The sequence below is a fragment of the Haemaphysalis longicornis genome, unplaced genomic scaffold (assembly GCF_048455015.1).
Source record: "Haemaphysalis longicornis isolate Haplotype H1 unplaced genomic scaffold, Haemaphysalis longicornis Haplotype H1 scaffold_5, whole genome shotgun sequence".
In the NCBI taxonomy this organism is placed as follows: Eukaryota; Metazoa; Arthropoda; class Arachnida; order Ixodida; family Ixodidae; genus Haemaphysalis; species Haemaphysalis longicornis.
The window spans coordinates 153,875,222-153,893,286 of NW_027526385.1; the positions used below are offsets into that span (position 1 = coordinate 153,875,222).

The following is an 18,065-nucleotide window of genomic DNA, read 5'->3' on the forward strand; positions in this document are numbered from 1 at the left end:
GGCGTGCCACTGCGCAGGAACAGCAAAGGCCTTTAACCCTTACTTTCCCCCAGACCCTATTTTACATTCCGACACGCTGTACTTCATGCTCTTTCAGCGCATGCGCATGAGTCAGAATGTGGGCACGTGTATCGGCAGGTTTAGAAGCGCACTTGACTTTTAGAACACCTTCAGTGCAGCTGGTTCTCTTTCGCCCTATCACTTTTGAAAAACAATGACAATGGCGCTTTCCATTACCTAAACGGCCATTGTTTTACATTGCGCATGCAGTATTAACGCTACCACAAGAGACTTGTGCTTGTGCTTGTTTTTTACCTTCGCCCTCAGCATGGTCAAAAACGTTGCCAGTAGTCACTTTACACCACAGGGGGTGGTAGAGGGAAAAAGAGGGCCAGTGATGAATGATGCGAAGGCGCCGAAGAGGAGGGAGCGGCTGAAGGGTGAAGGTTGAAGTAGAGTAAGTAAGGGCTTAAAAGCAAGGCGTAAAAATAGAAGGAGAGGTTGGACAGGATAAATTCCCAGAATAAGAAAACGTTTTCACCTTCAACATTCAAAGTTGTTCGGCAATCAGAAATTTTTGTTTGTGATGCAACAAACGGCATAATGAAGGGGTGAGCTAACTGGCGACGCAATAGAGAATCATTTGACACATTATTTAGTGCCCCACATGGGGCCTTTCACAGGCTTGTTGTAGACGTAGGGTACTCAAGACGAAATGGCCGCTTCCAGGCAAAGTCATGAGTACTGCGCCGGTGATTAGTTGCGTAACAAATAGGTGTAGTAGAAGTATCGGCCTGCGTGAAACGACAATGGTCACTGGTTTGAGCCACACGAGGAAGGCCATTATTTATATAAGTGTGTTATACGTGGCCTCTATGGTTTTAATTCTTCTCGCTGCCGAAGGCTACACAGTTTTCAACAGAATAGTTGGTGTTATCGCTGAGCAAATACTCACAGATTTTTGGGGGGCAGGTCTCCCGGCAACATGCTGGGAAGGGGGCTTCGGGACATTCCCGAGAGCAGCCAAATCCTAAGGGCTTGCACCTAAAAATAAAAAAAACGCATTTCTGCCAGGTTTTTTATCGCATGAAAGCTGTGAATTCGAAAACGTAGAGGTGTTTCGTAATATGTTAAAAAACAGCTTTGAGACATAAAGCGAAAAGCAAGCGAAACAAAAATCTGTGCGAGTGAACTACACCGTTTCTAAAGCAGACAAATTATAATTAGCAACCAGTATTACTAGGTTGTAAGCAGTCATAGACCAAAAATATGTACGAAATATGTATGAAATAAATAAAAAAATGTGGCAAGTCCATATTGCACATGCGCGAGACAAGGTGTACAATTTCGTAATGCATTTCCTGCTTATAAAAATTAGACGTTGATAAAATAAAATCTGAAGAGCTATATAAAGTTGAAACGGAAACAACATCAAATCTACACGTCTTTTACAGCGCAAGACAGCGCAACACATTGTTTTAAGGATGGTCGTAGGTGTATGCTGAGAGCAGGAGGCCGACCAAGAAGCTCCGCGTCAGCACCACTTTATTCCAAGATCGGTTCTAGAAAACTTCTCGCGCTTCCCTGTCACGCGCCTCGTCCGCGATGTAGCTGCGGATGCCACGCGACCTTGGAGGTTGACCGTACATCTCCCTCCCAAATAAACGAGTGAGGGTACAACATCTCCCTCCGAAATAAACGAGTGAGGGAGGTTCAGGCCGTATACTTCTTCGGTCGAATTACACAGTGTCCACAGCGGCTATGTGCTTCCTGGGTTGACCCATTTCCCGCCACATTGTTGTTACGATTGTTGAACCTCCGTTTGAGCAAGCTGTTTTCGTTCACGTCTTTGGGGTCAGAGTCGGCGCCAGCTTGCTGAGGGTCAGAGGTCGCCATAGGAGCAGTGGGTGGAGGCGGCGGAGAGGGCGTTGCCGGGCTTCCGAAGCCGATTATAACCGGCGCAGACGGCACTGGAGTGCTCGAGCCCCTGTTGCCTGACGTTGGGGTGGTCCTGGGCTCAGATCTTCTCGCAGATCCACGTCCACTCCTAGCGCTGGGGGAGCGTCTCCCACTTGATTCGTTACTTGAAGTGCGTCCACCTCTCGCGACACCTCCACTCTTTCTGACGCTTTCTGAGCTTCCCGGACTGCAGATGAGGTTGGCGATGGCCCTGCTGGTCGAGGTACTTGTAACCGGGCCATCCCGTGTCAGGTCAACAACCAATGGTTCACTTTTCTTTAAAGAATAAAACCTCGGAAGAGCAGGCGGGAATATGAGGGGCCGAATAGAGTTGAGTGCGATGCTGGTGTTTCGCTTTGGCAAGGATGGAGGTGGCTGGACTTTGGCACCTCCGAACAACGTAGAACTGACGCGATCCGTGCCTTGCGTCGTGCGGCGCTCGCGCATGAGCGCTCCCTGCAGGTGGGCTTTCTCGTCGGCGTACGTGCGAATCTTGTTCTTGATGTTCAATCGCTTCACGCTAAGCGCATCAGCGACGGGCTCCATCTGCGAAATCATCTTGGTCACCTGAAGCAGTGCTTTCTTCAACTGGGGATACTCCTCAGGCATGATGGTGTCCGGGGAGCCCTCGATGGCTACAGCACACAGACTTGCTCCTGGACGGCCGCCAGGGGTGTGTTTTTAGCCGAAGTCCCCGCTTGCGGCTCCTGGGCAGATACCTTCTGTGGCTTTGGAACGAAGGTGTGGGGGGCAGTGCTCACCCCGGCACACTGAAGACGCACCGGGAACTCCAGAAGCGGTGACTAAGGTCGTGGCGTCTCGAGGAGCTTCAGGGGCTGAAAAGGCAGAACGTTTGGGGTGGCTCTGGGGCTTTTGATATCTGAGAGGGGGACGGCCATGACTGTAGCGGTGTGTCTTCGTCTGCAGCAAGTTCCACCGTTGCTTCTATGGCGGGAGCAGGTCTGGGTTCGTTCCATCCGTTCCAGTTCCTTTTTGGTCTTCTCGTAAACGGGAGTTGGAATGCGTCGGGGCGAGCACAGTGAAAACGGCGTCGCTCCATCTTGAAGGCGAATGACGTGCTCTCCTGGAACAGTGCCAATGCCAGTGAAAAGTGACTAGAACTCCTTTTTAGGGTTGACCATGTGGCTGATGGAGTTGAGGCAAGTGATCAGCCGGAGCTTTTCAATTGCTGGCTTCCCGAGGAAAGGGTAGCGCACTTCGTCGAGAACGTAGACATCTTCGGGGGTCTGTTGATCTCGGAACGCTAGCTACAGTCGTGCTACTCCCCGTACAGACAACGGCCATCCAACTGGCCCGTGGAGCTTCCGTTGAGAGTTGACCAAAATGGGATGACGTTGAAGTCGTTCGAAGCCTTCTGGGGAGAATACAGTTTCATCTGCGCCCGTGTCTATTTTAAATTTCAAAGGTTGTCCTTGCACAATGATGGTAGCTTCCCAGTTGTGGATGCCAGGTGAACTCACGGTGCTAAGAAACGCACACTCGGCTTCCTGATCGGTGCATTGAACAATGTCCACCCGTTTGGAGAGGCATACGGACAAAAGGTGTTCTTTTTGTGACATGAGTTGCATTTTCGTCCTTTGCTGGGCAGGTAGATCGTTAGTGTGAACCTCTCCTACACCAACGGCAAGTCCTAGGGCCCTGAGACGTCTTAGTCGCGGGTCTTCCTTGACTCGAGTCAGAAGGTGGTTTGGGTGTGTCTGGTCGCTCTGCACAACTCCTCGCGCTTCCCTTTCACGCGCCGTGCCCGCGATGTAGCTGCGGATGCCACGCGACCTTGGAGGTTGACCGTACAACACACATTATGTAAAATCATCAGCATGGGCGTATTGATATACAAATAGGGGCCGCAAAGTCACGACAGAAAATTCTTGGAGACACTAAAGTCTGCTCACGGGCTCTAAAGGCGACGACCTGGTGATACTAATCAAAGTCTTCGTTACTGCTAGATCGTATTTTCGGTACTTTCTAGTTTCCGTTTCTTCATCTTTTCTTTAACGGGCAGACTGGCGACCCTTAATTGTGCCACAGCTTCCCCTAGGTCGGTTCTCTCTGTGCCTGGAGTGTGCCTGTTCTACACACGTGCTCTCAAGTACATCTGTCAGGTGATGTACAGTTAGCACTCCACCCACTAGTCTAATGCTTGTACCAACGCTGGCAGCGTGCTGGTGTACAGCGTGGTGGCAACGCACTCTGCTCCTACGCTGGAGAGACAGCTTCAAATGCAATAGGAACTCAAATGCGCTTTTTACTCTCTAAAGTGACTGCCGTCTTCTGTACCAAAAAGATAGAGAGAGAGAAAGAGAATGATCTTTATTAGAGAAGGAAGCAAAGAGGTTTGCCAGAATCTCAGCACCCACATTCTACTCGGCTGAGAAATGGGTAAAGGAGGATAGGAAAGGCCCTGTAAATAACAGGAGAGACGAAATAAGGGAAAAGAAGTAAAAAAAGCAGACAGCGTGCAGTTTACTGAACAGTTGGATGAACAGCACGAGCACAGTAGTATTGTAAATCCTTTCAGTGGCGCCAATATCGTCTACGCATTCATATAACGCCACTAGTGTTTTGCGTTGAGCTGAAGGGGGTGGCATGGACCGAGCAGTACTTCTAAGATGATTGGACCTGGGCGTAGGTTCTTAATTTCCTGTACCAAACGGAACCTCCAGAGCATATTAGCGGGACACTCTAACAGTACGTGTTTCGCGGTTTCTGGCGATGCGCAGTTATCCCAAAGGTTTGAGGTTGCAGGGAGTCGAAACAGGTATGTTTTCGTAAGCGCTGCGTTTACGTCTAATCAGTGGTACAAAGGTTATAGCCCGCGCCGTAGTCGCTCTGGCAGCTTGGTCCTGCGTGCGGGGTCTATGTAGTGCAAGAAGGCATAGTGGTGCTATGGTGGAGACCAGTGATGGTTCTGCTCCATTAAAAAAAGTGCTTTCGTCAAAGCTTATGCATCATGCTTGGTGGAGAAGACCTTCCTCTTATTATGCATTTGTAGGCCCCTGCGAGCTGTTGTCTTCATTTTCGTTACGTGGAGCACCACAGTGGCCTGAAAGACACTGAATTATCACCTGGTGCCCAGTGCCCTTCTCTAAGTGGTGCAAGTATGTTATTTCACGAGAGGAGTGTTCGTGAATGCTGAAGCAGTCGTTGCGTTGTAGGCTTTGGAGGGCTGCTTTGGAACCTGTGAAGATCGTCCATTGCCCCGGTGGTTGGCGGAGAATGTACCGGATGGCTTCCTTCACGGCGTAAAGCTCGGCTTGTACAGATGACGTTGCCCGCTCGAGGTGACGAGAGAAGTCTGGGAAGTGCACGAAATAATGATCCCAGAGGAACTGTGATCAAGCGTACACGAGCCACCTGTAATATTTTGGTTTCTGCCTGAGTATAGCCGGCTAACTTAGCCGAGTGTTAACTGTAACAAGCCACTTTGAGACATTTTCTTTTTAACGTCAATACCGGGGATGTTGCATCTATTAAATATTCATGGCAAAAGGGTTCATGGCGGGAAATAAGATGCCACTAAAAGTGCAATCTCTTCAATCTTCGATTAAATATTGAGTTACCATTTTCTATTATGCGCGTTAATATATGGGTATTGGCGCGCATCCGGTGTCGCGGATGTATCCGCATGGTTTCTTGGATCCAATCACGCCCAAGGGCAGACAGCCAGCTTCAGCGACAGTACCCAAGCACGACGACCACCTGGCAAGCCCGAGGCAGATACGAAGGCAATAGGTTTTTGCCGGATTTCGTTGCTTTCTGCTTGTGGGTGACAGTTTTCGGAGGACAGGGAGACTGTAGCGAATTACGCCGTCGACATAAGCTTTAGAAAGCATTATCACGGAGCGGCAGTCACTGCCCCATCGACTACCGGCAAGATACCCGACAGTCTTGGACATCGCAGATTTTCTCGTACAGAGACTTTTAACCTGTGGAGCCCACGCGAGATTACGCTTTATTAAGATTAAGAGAAATCTTTGAGTACGTACATACTGCACGGTTCGGCCTCCGAGGACTAATGGATACTGACTGATTCATGTTATTGCGAGTAAAAGCCATCGACACACTTTTCTCGGAGGATAGATGCAGTCTTGCGCGTGAAACGTGTGCCGACATTTTCGCGATAGCTTTGTGCAATCTTTGTTGTGTGGTCCGATGAGATCGCGCAGCACTACAAAAGCAAATGCCGTTCGCAGACTGTGACATGTACAACAGTAGAGAAGACTCGCTTTAGCTGGATGAGTGTCAGGTTGAAGAGGAGAGGGCTCAAGATGGCCCCTTGAGGCACTCCATTTTGTATAGCGTAGTAGGAAGTTGGGTATTGCGGAATTCAAATGAAGAGTTCTCGGACCTTAAGGTAGCTTGGTATTCACGCGTAAAGTTTTCCCTCGAAACCAAGAGCAGCAAGGGATGATGAAACTGCATCATAGAAAAGGGAATCCATTGCTGATTCAATGTCCAAGATTATTGCAATGGGGATGTATCCGTTATGCGATTCGTGTTCTAGAGACTAAACTAGTGAAATTAAGATGTCGCTGGCTGCTCTACTCTCACAAAAATCGTCCATCTGAGGTGGATAAATTTTTTTTGCTCTCAAGGTACCAGGTCATTCTCCTGAATATCATTTGTTTCATAATTTTACGGACACAGCTTAGCAATTAAAGCTATCGGTTAGAAAGAATCATACCTAAAGCTGAATTTGAAGGTTTTTTTTATTCAAAAGAATGGCTAAGGTGGCGCGAAAAAAAAGCCACTGCAAATATGGTGGCTTGACGGAGCTCCCATCCCTCACTGCGCAATCAACAGAAAAGAGACAGGAAAAAATACAAAATTGAAAATTCAAGCCAACAAAAAGAACGCCAACACCAAAAAAATGAAAGATAAAACGCAAGCGCAATAAAATATTTGTTTAAACCAAATGCATCAAATCGGCGTGTTGATGTGGTATTGTAAAAACATTCCGGTCGTAGAGCAAATACATAAATCGTGGAAATCATGTTTGTTAGCACTAAAGGCAAGGTGTACGATAGAGTTTGGAGACCGTAATTTGTGCGAGCAGATTTTATGGGCCAGTATTCATGGTTTCCTGTGTTGTGGGAAATTAAGTTCTGGTCTAAAGTAGCCCTATCAGACAGAAAAGTAACATCGTTTTAAATTTGAGTTTTGTATAGTTGGAGAAGGAGACATTCTTAAATGTGACTGACTTCTATAACGGCCTGAAAAATCACCGAGTTTCTCGTCGGGTATTTTCTATGCTACCGAATGGCACTAGCTTTGCTAATTTCCATTCAGAAAGTACGGTGACAGCGAGCGAAAGTGAGTTGTAGTATTTCAGGAAACGTAATCGAGAGGGGTGGGACAGGTGAGAAATGGCCTCAGGTGATTTCGTCTTGACCAGGCCAAGAACGCTTGCTGGCCAGGAAATCGCTGCGTTGAGTTCTAGCGGAGAAAAGGGAGGTCGATGGCGTGTCCAGCAGCTGGCGGTACTTCGGAGGAGCCACTTGTAGGGCATGTCAGAGGAACTAATCTTGTGGGCAGGAGCCTAGAGTACTCTTCAGTCGCCTCTTTCGGAAAATGCCGCCGTGCAACGACAGCGCTATGAATGGTTATAGCTGCTTAACATTGTTGAGCATTCCCTTAACAACGCACCAAATGCGCTACAGACGTTTGTGGATGTTTAGTTTTGAGCGGAAATCCCGCCACCGCTACCTCCTCAACTTTTCCAAGTGTCGTCTCACCTGCTTCTGTGCTCTTTGAGCCTTTCGTAGGTCTTCTAATGCCTCAGTGCGTCGTGACTTTCATTCTGCCCTCCTGCGAACGGCTCCTAATCTTTTCTAGTCTTGGTCGGTCTACATATCGAGACGTTTGATCATAGTTCGGGAGGATTCTTGAAGGCAGTTTGTTAAAGTTAGTTTAAGGTCTTCGTACGCAGTCGCTGCAGTGACTTGGATATCTGCAGATACCCTGTAGCCTTCCCAGCCTTTGCATTTGACCTTAATTTCACGTGGAAACATAGCTGCACTGGGAGAGGATGTAAAAATGGGGTAGTGATCGCTCCCACTTGTTTGGAAACCTGTACACCAAGCAAATTTTCGGATGAAATAGCTTGACACGAAAGAAATATCCGCGAAGCTGGAAACTTGTTTTTTAACAACGTTACACTGCCGTCACTGAGCGGTTAAATAGAATGTTTCACCTCACTTCGGCGAATCTTACTCCGCGAGAATTAGTAGAAGCACTCCCCCGAATTTCGTTGTGTGAGTTAAAATCGCCACAGATTATGTGAGGTTCATGCGTGCTGACGATGATACTTTCGAGTCTGGAAGCATCAAAGACAGTCCCTGGCACCAGGTTTGAGGCTTCGGCTCTGTTGAAAAGTCGTACCCAGGGTTATGCGGCAGCAATTCACAAAACAAGTTCCGCTGCTGATGCCGCGTTTCCAGCGACCATTACTCCAGTAAGGCGGAGCCCACACCCGCTTCACATGGGCTACTGCTTTGTACCGCCCAGGCTTTTGACCTCCGTGGAGCAGCGCTCTATAATTAGTATCATCGTGTTCGCTAAGTCATCAGCTTCACCCTGATACCCGCCACAAAAGCCTTGGACCATTTCTCACCTCGCCGGACCCACCCGAAGTTTCAAGCGGTGAGCGTCTCTGCTAACCCTAACGTTCCAAAGAACACGGCTCAACTGCAATCGTGGACGCCTTCGGGCGCCCGGCCTGCCTGCGCGGAGTCTGGAAGTCGACATGCAAGAATCGCCCCAAGCCCCACCGACATACGACCCGGACAGCGGCCGCACGCTCCCAACCTATGACCCCTGGCGTCAGATCTTACGATCGCGCCACAACCAGCGCATCACTCCTTCCACTACCCACGTGCCAGCTTCCGTCTCTGCTCCACGCAGGGCAATCCAACCGAAACTCCCCATGAACGACTACAAGGTGATAATCCGCCCGAGGTCCGGCCTACGCGTCGAAGCCTGGCCGGCGCGACAGCTCGCACACAGCCTGCAACAAGCCACCGGCATCCCACCCTCTACGTTCTACGAGCAAGTTATCACCTTCCCGCAACCGCAGCAGAATCTTATCACGACAAGCACCCCTAGCGAAGTATGCGCCGACGCTCTGCGCAAGATCACCACCCTCCACCTTGGCGACACGACATATGATGTCACAGCGTACCTTAAGAACCCCCCGGGGACTTCTCGCGGAGTAATCCAAGGCATCGACCCTGGAACACCTCCTGAGCAACTCCTAGCCATAATTACGTCCACCGGACCGCCCATCGTTGAAGCCCGCATGCTCGGCACCTCGGACACAGCAGCACTCACGTTTGACGGTCCTCACGTGCCATTTTACGTGAAAGCGTACGGCACCCTGGTACGCTGTCGCCCCTACCGCAATACCTATCAATGCTGTGCGAAGTGCGGCGGCCTCGGACACCGACCCGATGTCTGTCCCAACCCTCAGCCCAACCTGTGCTCCCGGTGCCATACCCCCAACCCAGCTCCTGACCACCCCTGCCAACCTCAGTGCCAGCTGTGCGGACTCCCCCACGTGACGGCCAGTCGAGAATGTCGCCGAAAGCTCAAGCCCCCACCACCGCCCGCGCGCACCCGCCTCCAACGCCAAGCACAAGAAACCCGGCAACCAGCCCTCTCCACACTCCGAAGATCGTCCGGTCCAGCCTCCAAGCCCTCTCAGGTGAGCTGGTCAGCTGTAGCCGCCCACACCCCCCACGATGACCCTTTCCCCCCCTTGCCCACCCCTCAAACCACCGTGTTAACTGCTGAATCTTCCGACCTAGCGACTCTTGCACAAGAAAATGCACAACTAAAAGCACAATTAGCCGAAAACGCCAAGCAAATTGCTACCCTCCAGCAACAGCTCTCGGAGCTTAAGACACTTCTGCCACAACCACCCACTCCCTTCGTCCCACCCTCACCAGCAGCAAATCCAGCAATGCCCGACAATTCCGCACTGGCACCCATTTTCTCTGCCCTGGATGACCTCAAGCTACTTTTTCAAACCAATTTCACGGCCCTAAAAGAAGAAGTCACCTCACTCTCGGGCCGCATCAAGGTTATAGAAGACCGCAACGCTGAGAAAGTAAAACGCAAAAAGCAACGCCCGCCCAGTTCTACCCCTCCACCCCCTACAACCGCTCCACTTGACGAAGCGATCGAGGAAGACTCGGACTGTTTATAATGCCTAAATGTACCACCTCCCCGTCCCTTCAAATTTGGCATTGGAACTGTCGCTCCTTTCGCAGGAAAAAATCGTCCCTCCACCAGCTTATCGCCCCTAACCCCCCAGCAGTACTCGCCTTACAAGAAGTAGAATTCACCAATCCCTCTCTCCGAGACTACACCACATTTCAAAATCCCAACTCGCCGTGGACCGCCACGTTCGTGCACAATACCTACCCAGCGCAACATCATCCGCTGAGCACTGCAATTGACTGCATACTAGTAGAACTCTTACCTACCAGCAAGAAGGAACCAAGTGTTTTTATCCTCAACGTCTATTCCCCTCCCTCTGGCAACCTCCAGGAACTTCCTCTACTCCTCCGGACTGTCATTAAATTAGCTAAGCACCACCGATTAGTAGTCCTCGGCGACTTTAATGCACCGCACACTGCATGGGGTTATGCGCGCAATGCGAAATCAGGAACTACCCTCTGGGATGCAGCACACCGTCACGGCTTTACTCTTTGCAACATGCCCCTCATTCCGACCCGTTTCGGCTCCAGCGTCACCCGGGATACCACCCCAGACCTAACATTTGTTCGTAACGTCTCCCAATACACATGGCAATGCCTCCCCCACACTCTCGGAAGTGATCACAGCAGCGTTCACCTCACCATTTCGGGCATAACCAAGACCCAACTAGGCGTCGCCCGCCTCACAGATTGGAAAGCCTTCCGGGATACTCTACAAGCTACCCCACCCGCCAATTCGGACCTCGATGAATGGACGACCACCATTGAACGTGCTCTTCAAAAATACACCAAACGAATCCCGATCACGACCGAGTACCCCGCTGTAGATCCGCACCTCGATCACCTTTGGACAGCCAGGCACAGCCTGGTAACACGCTGGAAGCGTAACAAAACAAACCGGCGCCTGAAGTTACGCATAGCTCACCTCACAAAGCAAGCGGAAGACTACGCACAACAACTAAGTCAGAAGAATTGGCTCCAATTTTGCGCCCAGTTACAAGGAACGCTTAGTACGCGCAAAACCTGGCACCTACTTCGATCACTAATGGGTACCCGAGAGAAGAAGATCACCAATCAACATAACATCCGCCGACTCATGCGTGCCTTCCCAGGAGATGAACAAGGCCTCCTCAACACCTTAAGACAAAGGTACGAACTTTCTCCACAGACTCCTGTGCCTTCTTATTCGGACTATACTGGTGATCCTAACGCGACGCTGGACACGCCTTTTACCTACGAAGAACTCGAGGCAGCAATCCGCAACCTCACGCGCAACACAGCTCCAGGTCCAGACAAAATCACGAATCGTTTAATACGCAACCTTCCTCCTGCCAGCCTCGACCAGCTCCTGAATCTTATCAATGATCATTGGACACAAGGCACGCTTCCGCCTGCCTGGAAACACGCTGACATCTCACTGATCCCCAAACCTGGCAAACCAATCGAGATACCCAACCTGCGTCCCATCTCCCTTACTTCATGCCTCGGGAAACTGCTTGAACACATGGTTTCCAATCGCCTTACGGCGTACATAGAAGATAACAACCTCTTCCCCACGACCAAGTACGGCTTTCGACCTCAACTGTCTACCCAAGACGTCCTCCTGCAGCTCAAGGAAGACCTTCTCAATAACCTTCCGAAGCATCACAAACACTGTATCCTCGCTCTCGACATCAAGAGCGCGTTCGATAACGTTTCCCACGACGCGTTACTAAACAGCCTGGCCACTCTCCATGTTGGGACACGACTATACAACTATGTGAGAGCCTTCCTTACCAACCGCACCGCTACAGTGGGGATCTCTCATTTACGCACACCCTCCTTCCCAGCGCTTCCCCGAGGAACACCACAAGGCTCTGTCATTTCTCCTTTGCTATTTAACATAGCTCTCAAAGATCTGCCTCCGCTACTGGACACCGTCCCATCCCTCCACCATGCCCTATATGCCGACGACCTTACCATATGGACCAACACAGGTTCCATCGGCGAACAACAAGAATCGCTTCAACGAGCCATCGACATCACTACCATATATCTCTCTAAATGTGGTCTTACCTGCTCCCCGGAAAAATCCGCACTGCTAACCCTTCAGCAGAGAACTCGTGGACGACACACGGCGCCGACGCCGGACCCGGCTCTTACTATAGAGACTCGCCCCGTTCCTGTAGTAACCCATCTCAGGGTACTCGGACTGACAATCCCACGAGATGGCTCTGGCTCGCACACCATCCTCGCAATTCAACGCACAGTTACTCAATTGGCACAACTAGTTAAGCGCATCACCCACCAACGTACTGGTCTCAAAGAAGCTGAAACTTCCCGTCTGGTTCAAGCTTTTCTCATCTGTCGCCTTATATACGGAGCTCCTTACCTGTCCCTCAAACCAGCAGAGCACAAGAAACTTGACATTTTAATTAGGCAAGCATACAAAATTGCACTCGGCCTCCCCACTAACACCTCTACTGACTTGTTTTTACGCTTGGGAATACATAATACTTGGACAGAGCTGTGCGAAGCTCAACGAACTTCGCAATTCCAACGCCTTAAGCTTACACCCACTGGCTGTAGTACTTTAGCTCGCCTGGGCTATCCGACCCCGACTCAGCCTCACCGCCTGGCACGTCTTCCCCCCCTACTACGCGCTCGCATTAAAGTCGCCCTGCTACCCCGGAACATGCACCCAGGCATCCACGATGGTCGTCGCACCGCGCGAACCAACTACATCCGCACCCACTACCAGCATCTGCCAGACACGCTTTACGTCGATGCATCCCCATACCCCAACCGTTCGACTTACGCCGTCGCGACTGTAGATAGTCAAAAACGTACCGTCGCCACTGCCTCCACGCGAGCCTCAACACAAACTGAAGCGGAAGAGATAGCCATTGCGCTGTCCCTTACCTCCACTCGTCGTGACTACGTGACAGTAATCACGGACTCGCAGGAAGCCTGCCGACACCTTCAAAAAGGTCTACTCCCTCGCACTGCCCTACGCATCATTGAACACTCCTCTTACCTCCCTGAGGAGTGCCACATTTCATGGACCCCTGGCCATTGTGGGTTGGCCGGCAATGAAGCGGCGCACGACGCGGCCCGAGAAGTGGTACACCGGGCCATTGCCCCCGACCCCCCTCCTACCACCCTGGATGCCCACCCCCTACTCACCTACAATGACATACACACTACAAGCTCTCTCGTCGAACCTTCCCTCCACCTCACCTGTCTCTAACAAAAGCCGATGAAATCACTCTCCGTCAACTTCAAACCCGGACCTTCCCTCACAATACACTTTGGCATTTGATTTTCCCCACCTCTCACTCACCACAGTGCAAGTTTTGCCCCGAAAGGGGTACACTGTATCACATCGTATGGGAATGCTCCCACACACCCGACCTCCCTCCCAATACCCACCCCTCCCCTTCACAGTGGGCGGCGCAGCTGTCCAGCTCTGAACCCGGCTCCCAGCTTAACCTGGTGAGACGGGCCCGGACTGCCAGCCAGAGCCAGGGACTCCTGGACTAAGGAGTCTCCCCACTGGTCTGCCTCCACACACGGAGTCAGATTGGGCCCGAATAAAAGTTTATTCCTCCTCCTACTCCAGTAATTGAAAAGTCCATCACGCAGGTAATGCAGCAAGTGGTCGCTCCGCTTACTGAGACTCTTGTCACGCTGACGCATGTCACAAACCTTTTGGCGGCAAGGTTAGGTTGCTCAATACCGGATGTTCCCACTAACCACCAGGCCACATGTTCTACTTCTGAACCTCAGCTTGTAACACACTCTGAAACAGATGATGCCCAGGCTATTGCAGGCTGCTCCTCACGGCATACAGCAGAATCAGTTCCAGATTGGGGTAGCGATGAGACAGTCGGTCCGAAGGGAGTTCAGGTTGTTAGTAATGACGAGGTAGGAAAAGCCGCCCCGGCTGTAGACATCGACGACTCCTACGTCATGGAAGTGAATGACGTTTCCACAAATAAAATTCTCCCCACAAAACAGAAGAGGCGTATCTCCCCTCTAGATGAAGCTAAGGCTGCACGTGGAAAACCAGCAAGCAAAAAGGCGTCCCCTACGTCTTCAACTAATGGCACTGATATACTGGGGGCCATTGTTGCGTCCACAGTACACGAGGCAGTATAGCATCTCTGAAGATTGTACAGTGGAACTGCCGCTCCGTGAATTCTTCTTTTGTTGATCTCAAGTGTCTAGTTGCAAATTACTGTCCTGATGTTGTCCTACTTCAAGAGTCATGGCTTTCTAAGGACAATTTTTTTGCTTTGGGAAATTATCGGGCCTTTAGATTAGACCGCAATAGTAGAGGGGGCGGGTTACTAACCTTAGTTTCTTCAAAACTTTGTCATAGAGCATTTTCGTCGTTGGAACTGATGTCACCCAGTGGCGAAGTTCTCGCGGTAGATTTGCTTCTTCCTGGGAGTCCTCCGATCTCCATCGTCAATGTTTATTTTCCGGTAGGCTTCCGTAGAGTAGAGAAACTGGACAAGTTTATAGCCAGTAAATCGACAATTATTGTTGCCGGTGACTTCAATGCTCACCACGTTTCTTGGGGATACAGAACGGACTCTCGTGGTCTAGAGCTCTGGCACTGGCTTCAGGAGAATGACCTTTCCTGTCATAATTCCCGGGCTGTTACATTTTTGCGTGGTGGATCTCGATCGGCATTGGACTTGACCTTCTCCTCAGGCAATGTACAAGTCGCGTCCTGGGGTACATTACCCTGCGGCTCAAGCAGTGATCATTTCCCTATTGAGTTTACGGTAGGTGTCCCTCTAACTAGAATTGAGGTCAGAAAGCAAAAATTTATTAACGCGCGAGTTTACCAAGGGGCACTGCGGGATTGCTTTACATCAATGCAGACCACTGAGTCCATTGTAGATGTTCAGCGAACGATGGAGTCTTTGCAGGCAGCAGCAAAAAACGCTGAGTTCACAGTCAATTGTACCGCACAGCAAAAGGTCTTTAACTGGTGGAACTCTGATTGCAGCCGAGATTATCGCCGTAGAAAAGCAGCTCTGAGGACTCTTCTGCACAATCACTGTCCTGTAAATTGGATAAACTATAAGTACATGGCAGCAGTGTTCAAACGTACAGTTGCGAAAGCTAAAATGGATTACATTATAAATCTCAATGACTCTCTTTCGAATCCGAAAAATAAAGCAGCGCTCTATAAGTTCATGGCAAGCAATCGGGCGGTTTCTATCAAGAAGTTACAGTCATCAGAGGTCTTGACTTCTGCTGAAGAGGCCCGGATTTTTGAGCGTTCTGCTAGAGGTCTTGCGGTTCGCTTTTCTTCTCGTTGTAATAACTTCCGTCTTATCGGTCCTCCAGAAACGGATGATTTTATGCCAGTCTCATCTTGTGATCTGACGGAGGCCTTGTCCATCACACGTTCTGCGGCGCCGGGGCTTGATGGCGTGACTGTTGGTGCTATTAAATTTTTGACTGAGGAATTCCAACCGGTTCTATTGAATGTGATAAATTCATCCCTCACGTTTTGTTGGATTCCACTCAACTGGAAGGTGTCCAAGATAATTTTGCTCCAAAAAAAGCCAGGTCAGGGTTTCGATTTAGACAACTTAAGGCCGATTGCTCTGACCTCCAACATGATAAAATTAATAGAGAGAATACGTTTTAAACGGATGACTTCTTTCATGCAGGACAGGCAAGTACTCAGTCCTGCTCAGATTGGCTTTAGGCGGGGATGTTCTATTTGGAACGCTCATGTGGACTTAGAGGCGAGGATCCGCTTAGCACAAAAAGGGAAACTGGTGTCGGCACTAGTTACCTTAGATGCAGCTAAAGCTTATGACAGTGTCGAGCATGGTATCTTACTTGACAAACTAGCGCGTATAAACTTGCCTACATATCTTTTTGCTTGGATTAGGGATTTTTTGGCTGATCGGGAATTATTTTGTACAAACGGAAGGCTATCTTCAGGAAGTTTTCCTCAAACTAGAGGAGTGCCTCAAGGATCGGTTTTATCGCCTTTACTTTTTAACATCGTTATGAGTGACATTCCTATATTCCCAGATGTAACAAACTACGTTTATGCGGATGATATAGCGTTTTTTGCGGCCGTAGTCGACATTCATTCGCTATATGACCGTTTGCAGGCCTATTTATCTGTCTTGGAGACATGGCTTGACAGCATTTATTTAACGTTAAATGAGTCGAAGAGTGCTCTACTTGTCTTTCTGGTTGCAGGAACAATTTCAATTTCTCTCGCTTACAAAAATCAAGTCATTCCGCAGGTGGATTCGCTGAAATATCTTGGTGTTACATACACGTCTGCTCTTGATTGGAAGGCACATATTAACACATCGGTCACAAAAGCGGAGAGAGCATTTGGTCGCATGAAAAGACTATGTGGGAAACGAGCAGGAATGCGCCGGGACACACTTTTGCTGTTGTACCGAGCCTACGTCCGGCCAGTCATGGAGTTTGGGTGCGTCTTATTTTGCAGTTGTCCTATCTACAAACTGCGTCCGTTATACCTGTTGGAGAGGCGCATTCTTCGATTTTGTCTTGGCCTTCCCCGGTTCGTTTCGAACCGAGTTCTGTACTTAGAGGCACGCGTTCCTGAACTTAGGGTCCGTTTTCTCTTGCTGACGGTGCAAACTTACCTCCGCATGTACGAAGCCCCCTCTGGGGCTGCCAAGCCTGTATTTATTTGTGAGCCGAGTATATTTTTTACATCTCCGTGGCCTAAACGTATCTCCTCCCAAGTGCTATTCGTTCAATCATGCCTGGATTGTATTTCTGTTAAGCTATATGAGGTCATTCCGGTATCCACAATCGAGCGAGAAACTGAGTTTTACTTTCAAAACCCCTTCCCTTCCGCTGCAAAACTTCTACCACGCTCGCTATTAGCCGCTATTTTAAATGAATATTTATCCAATTATCCTGCTTCTTCTGTGATTTATACTGATGCATCTCAAAATGGCGAGAAAGCTGGAATTGGTATTTTTTCACAATCTTTAGACTGGAGTTATTCGCTGCGAATCCCGGATTACACACCCAATTTTATGGCCGAATTTTTAGCAATAGCTCTAGCTCTATGCAAAGTACCGCAGCATGTTTCAAAAATCATCATATTATCTGATTCGATGGCAGTTGTATCGGCGTTAACTTCCTCTTCGGACTCTCCATTGTACTGCACACTATTATTTTTTGTTCCCAGGCCCGTGAAGGAGGTACGCTTGTCTTGGGTCCCTGGCCATACGGACATCAGGGGCAACGAGCAAACGGACCATTTAGCTAATCTCGCCGTCACAGCTCCCATTCAATTCGGAATTCCTAATCTGGCTCTATTTGCATCTGCGAGACTAAGACGATATTGGCATTTAGACGCCACCCGTTCCGATTCACTCTTATCATTTGAAGAGTTCCAACATTTAAAGTACGGGTGGAATCTTCATTTTTGTGGCTCTCGGCAATGCGAGGTGACCTTCACCGAGCTGCGCTGCAGGGTACCGAGGCTTAATTTCTATCTGTTCAGATCAGAACTTTCACCTACAGAACTATGTGTGCGGTGCCAGGTCCCCGAAACAATCGACCATTTTTTCCTCGACTGTCGCCGTTTCTCAACAGCTAGACAACTGTTTTTGAAGGAGCCGATGGAGAGGTTGGGCTTGACTTTATCGATAACACTTATATTATCTATTGGCGCATCAAAGCTGGGGTTTGCAAGAAGGGATATATATATTTGCATTCAAAATTTTCTTTCTGCCTCAGGTCGTTTGAATTGATAAGCGGTGCTGATTAATGGGTAATTCGGGTTTCATTAACAACTAAGTTTCCTTTTACAGCCTCTTACCGGAAATAAGTATATTGAAGTCCCCACGTTTT

At 49.5% G+C, this 18,065-nt stretch overlaps 1 protein-coding gene across 1 annotated transcript in view; it reads right to left on the minus strand.

Moving 5' to 3' along the window:
• Positions 1-18,065, minus strand: part of LOC144139470 (uncharacterized) — a 53,216-nt gene that overhangs the window by 15,487 nt on the left and 19,664 nt on the right. The window contains exon 3 of the mRNA XM_077671805.1: positions 956-1,044. Coding sequence (XP_077527931.1) covers positions 956-1,044 — 89 coding nt within the window. The remainder of the gene's footprint in view (positions 1-955; positions 1,045-18,065) is intronic.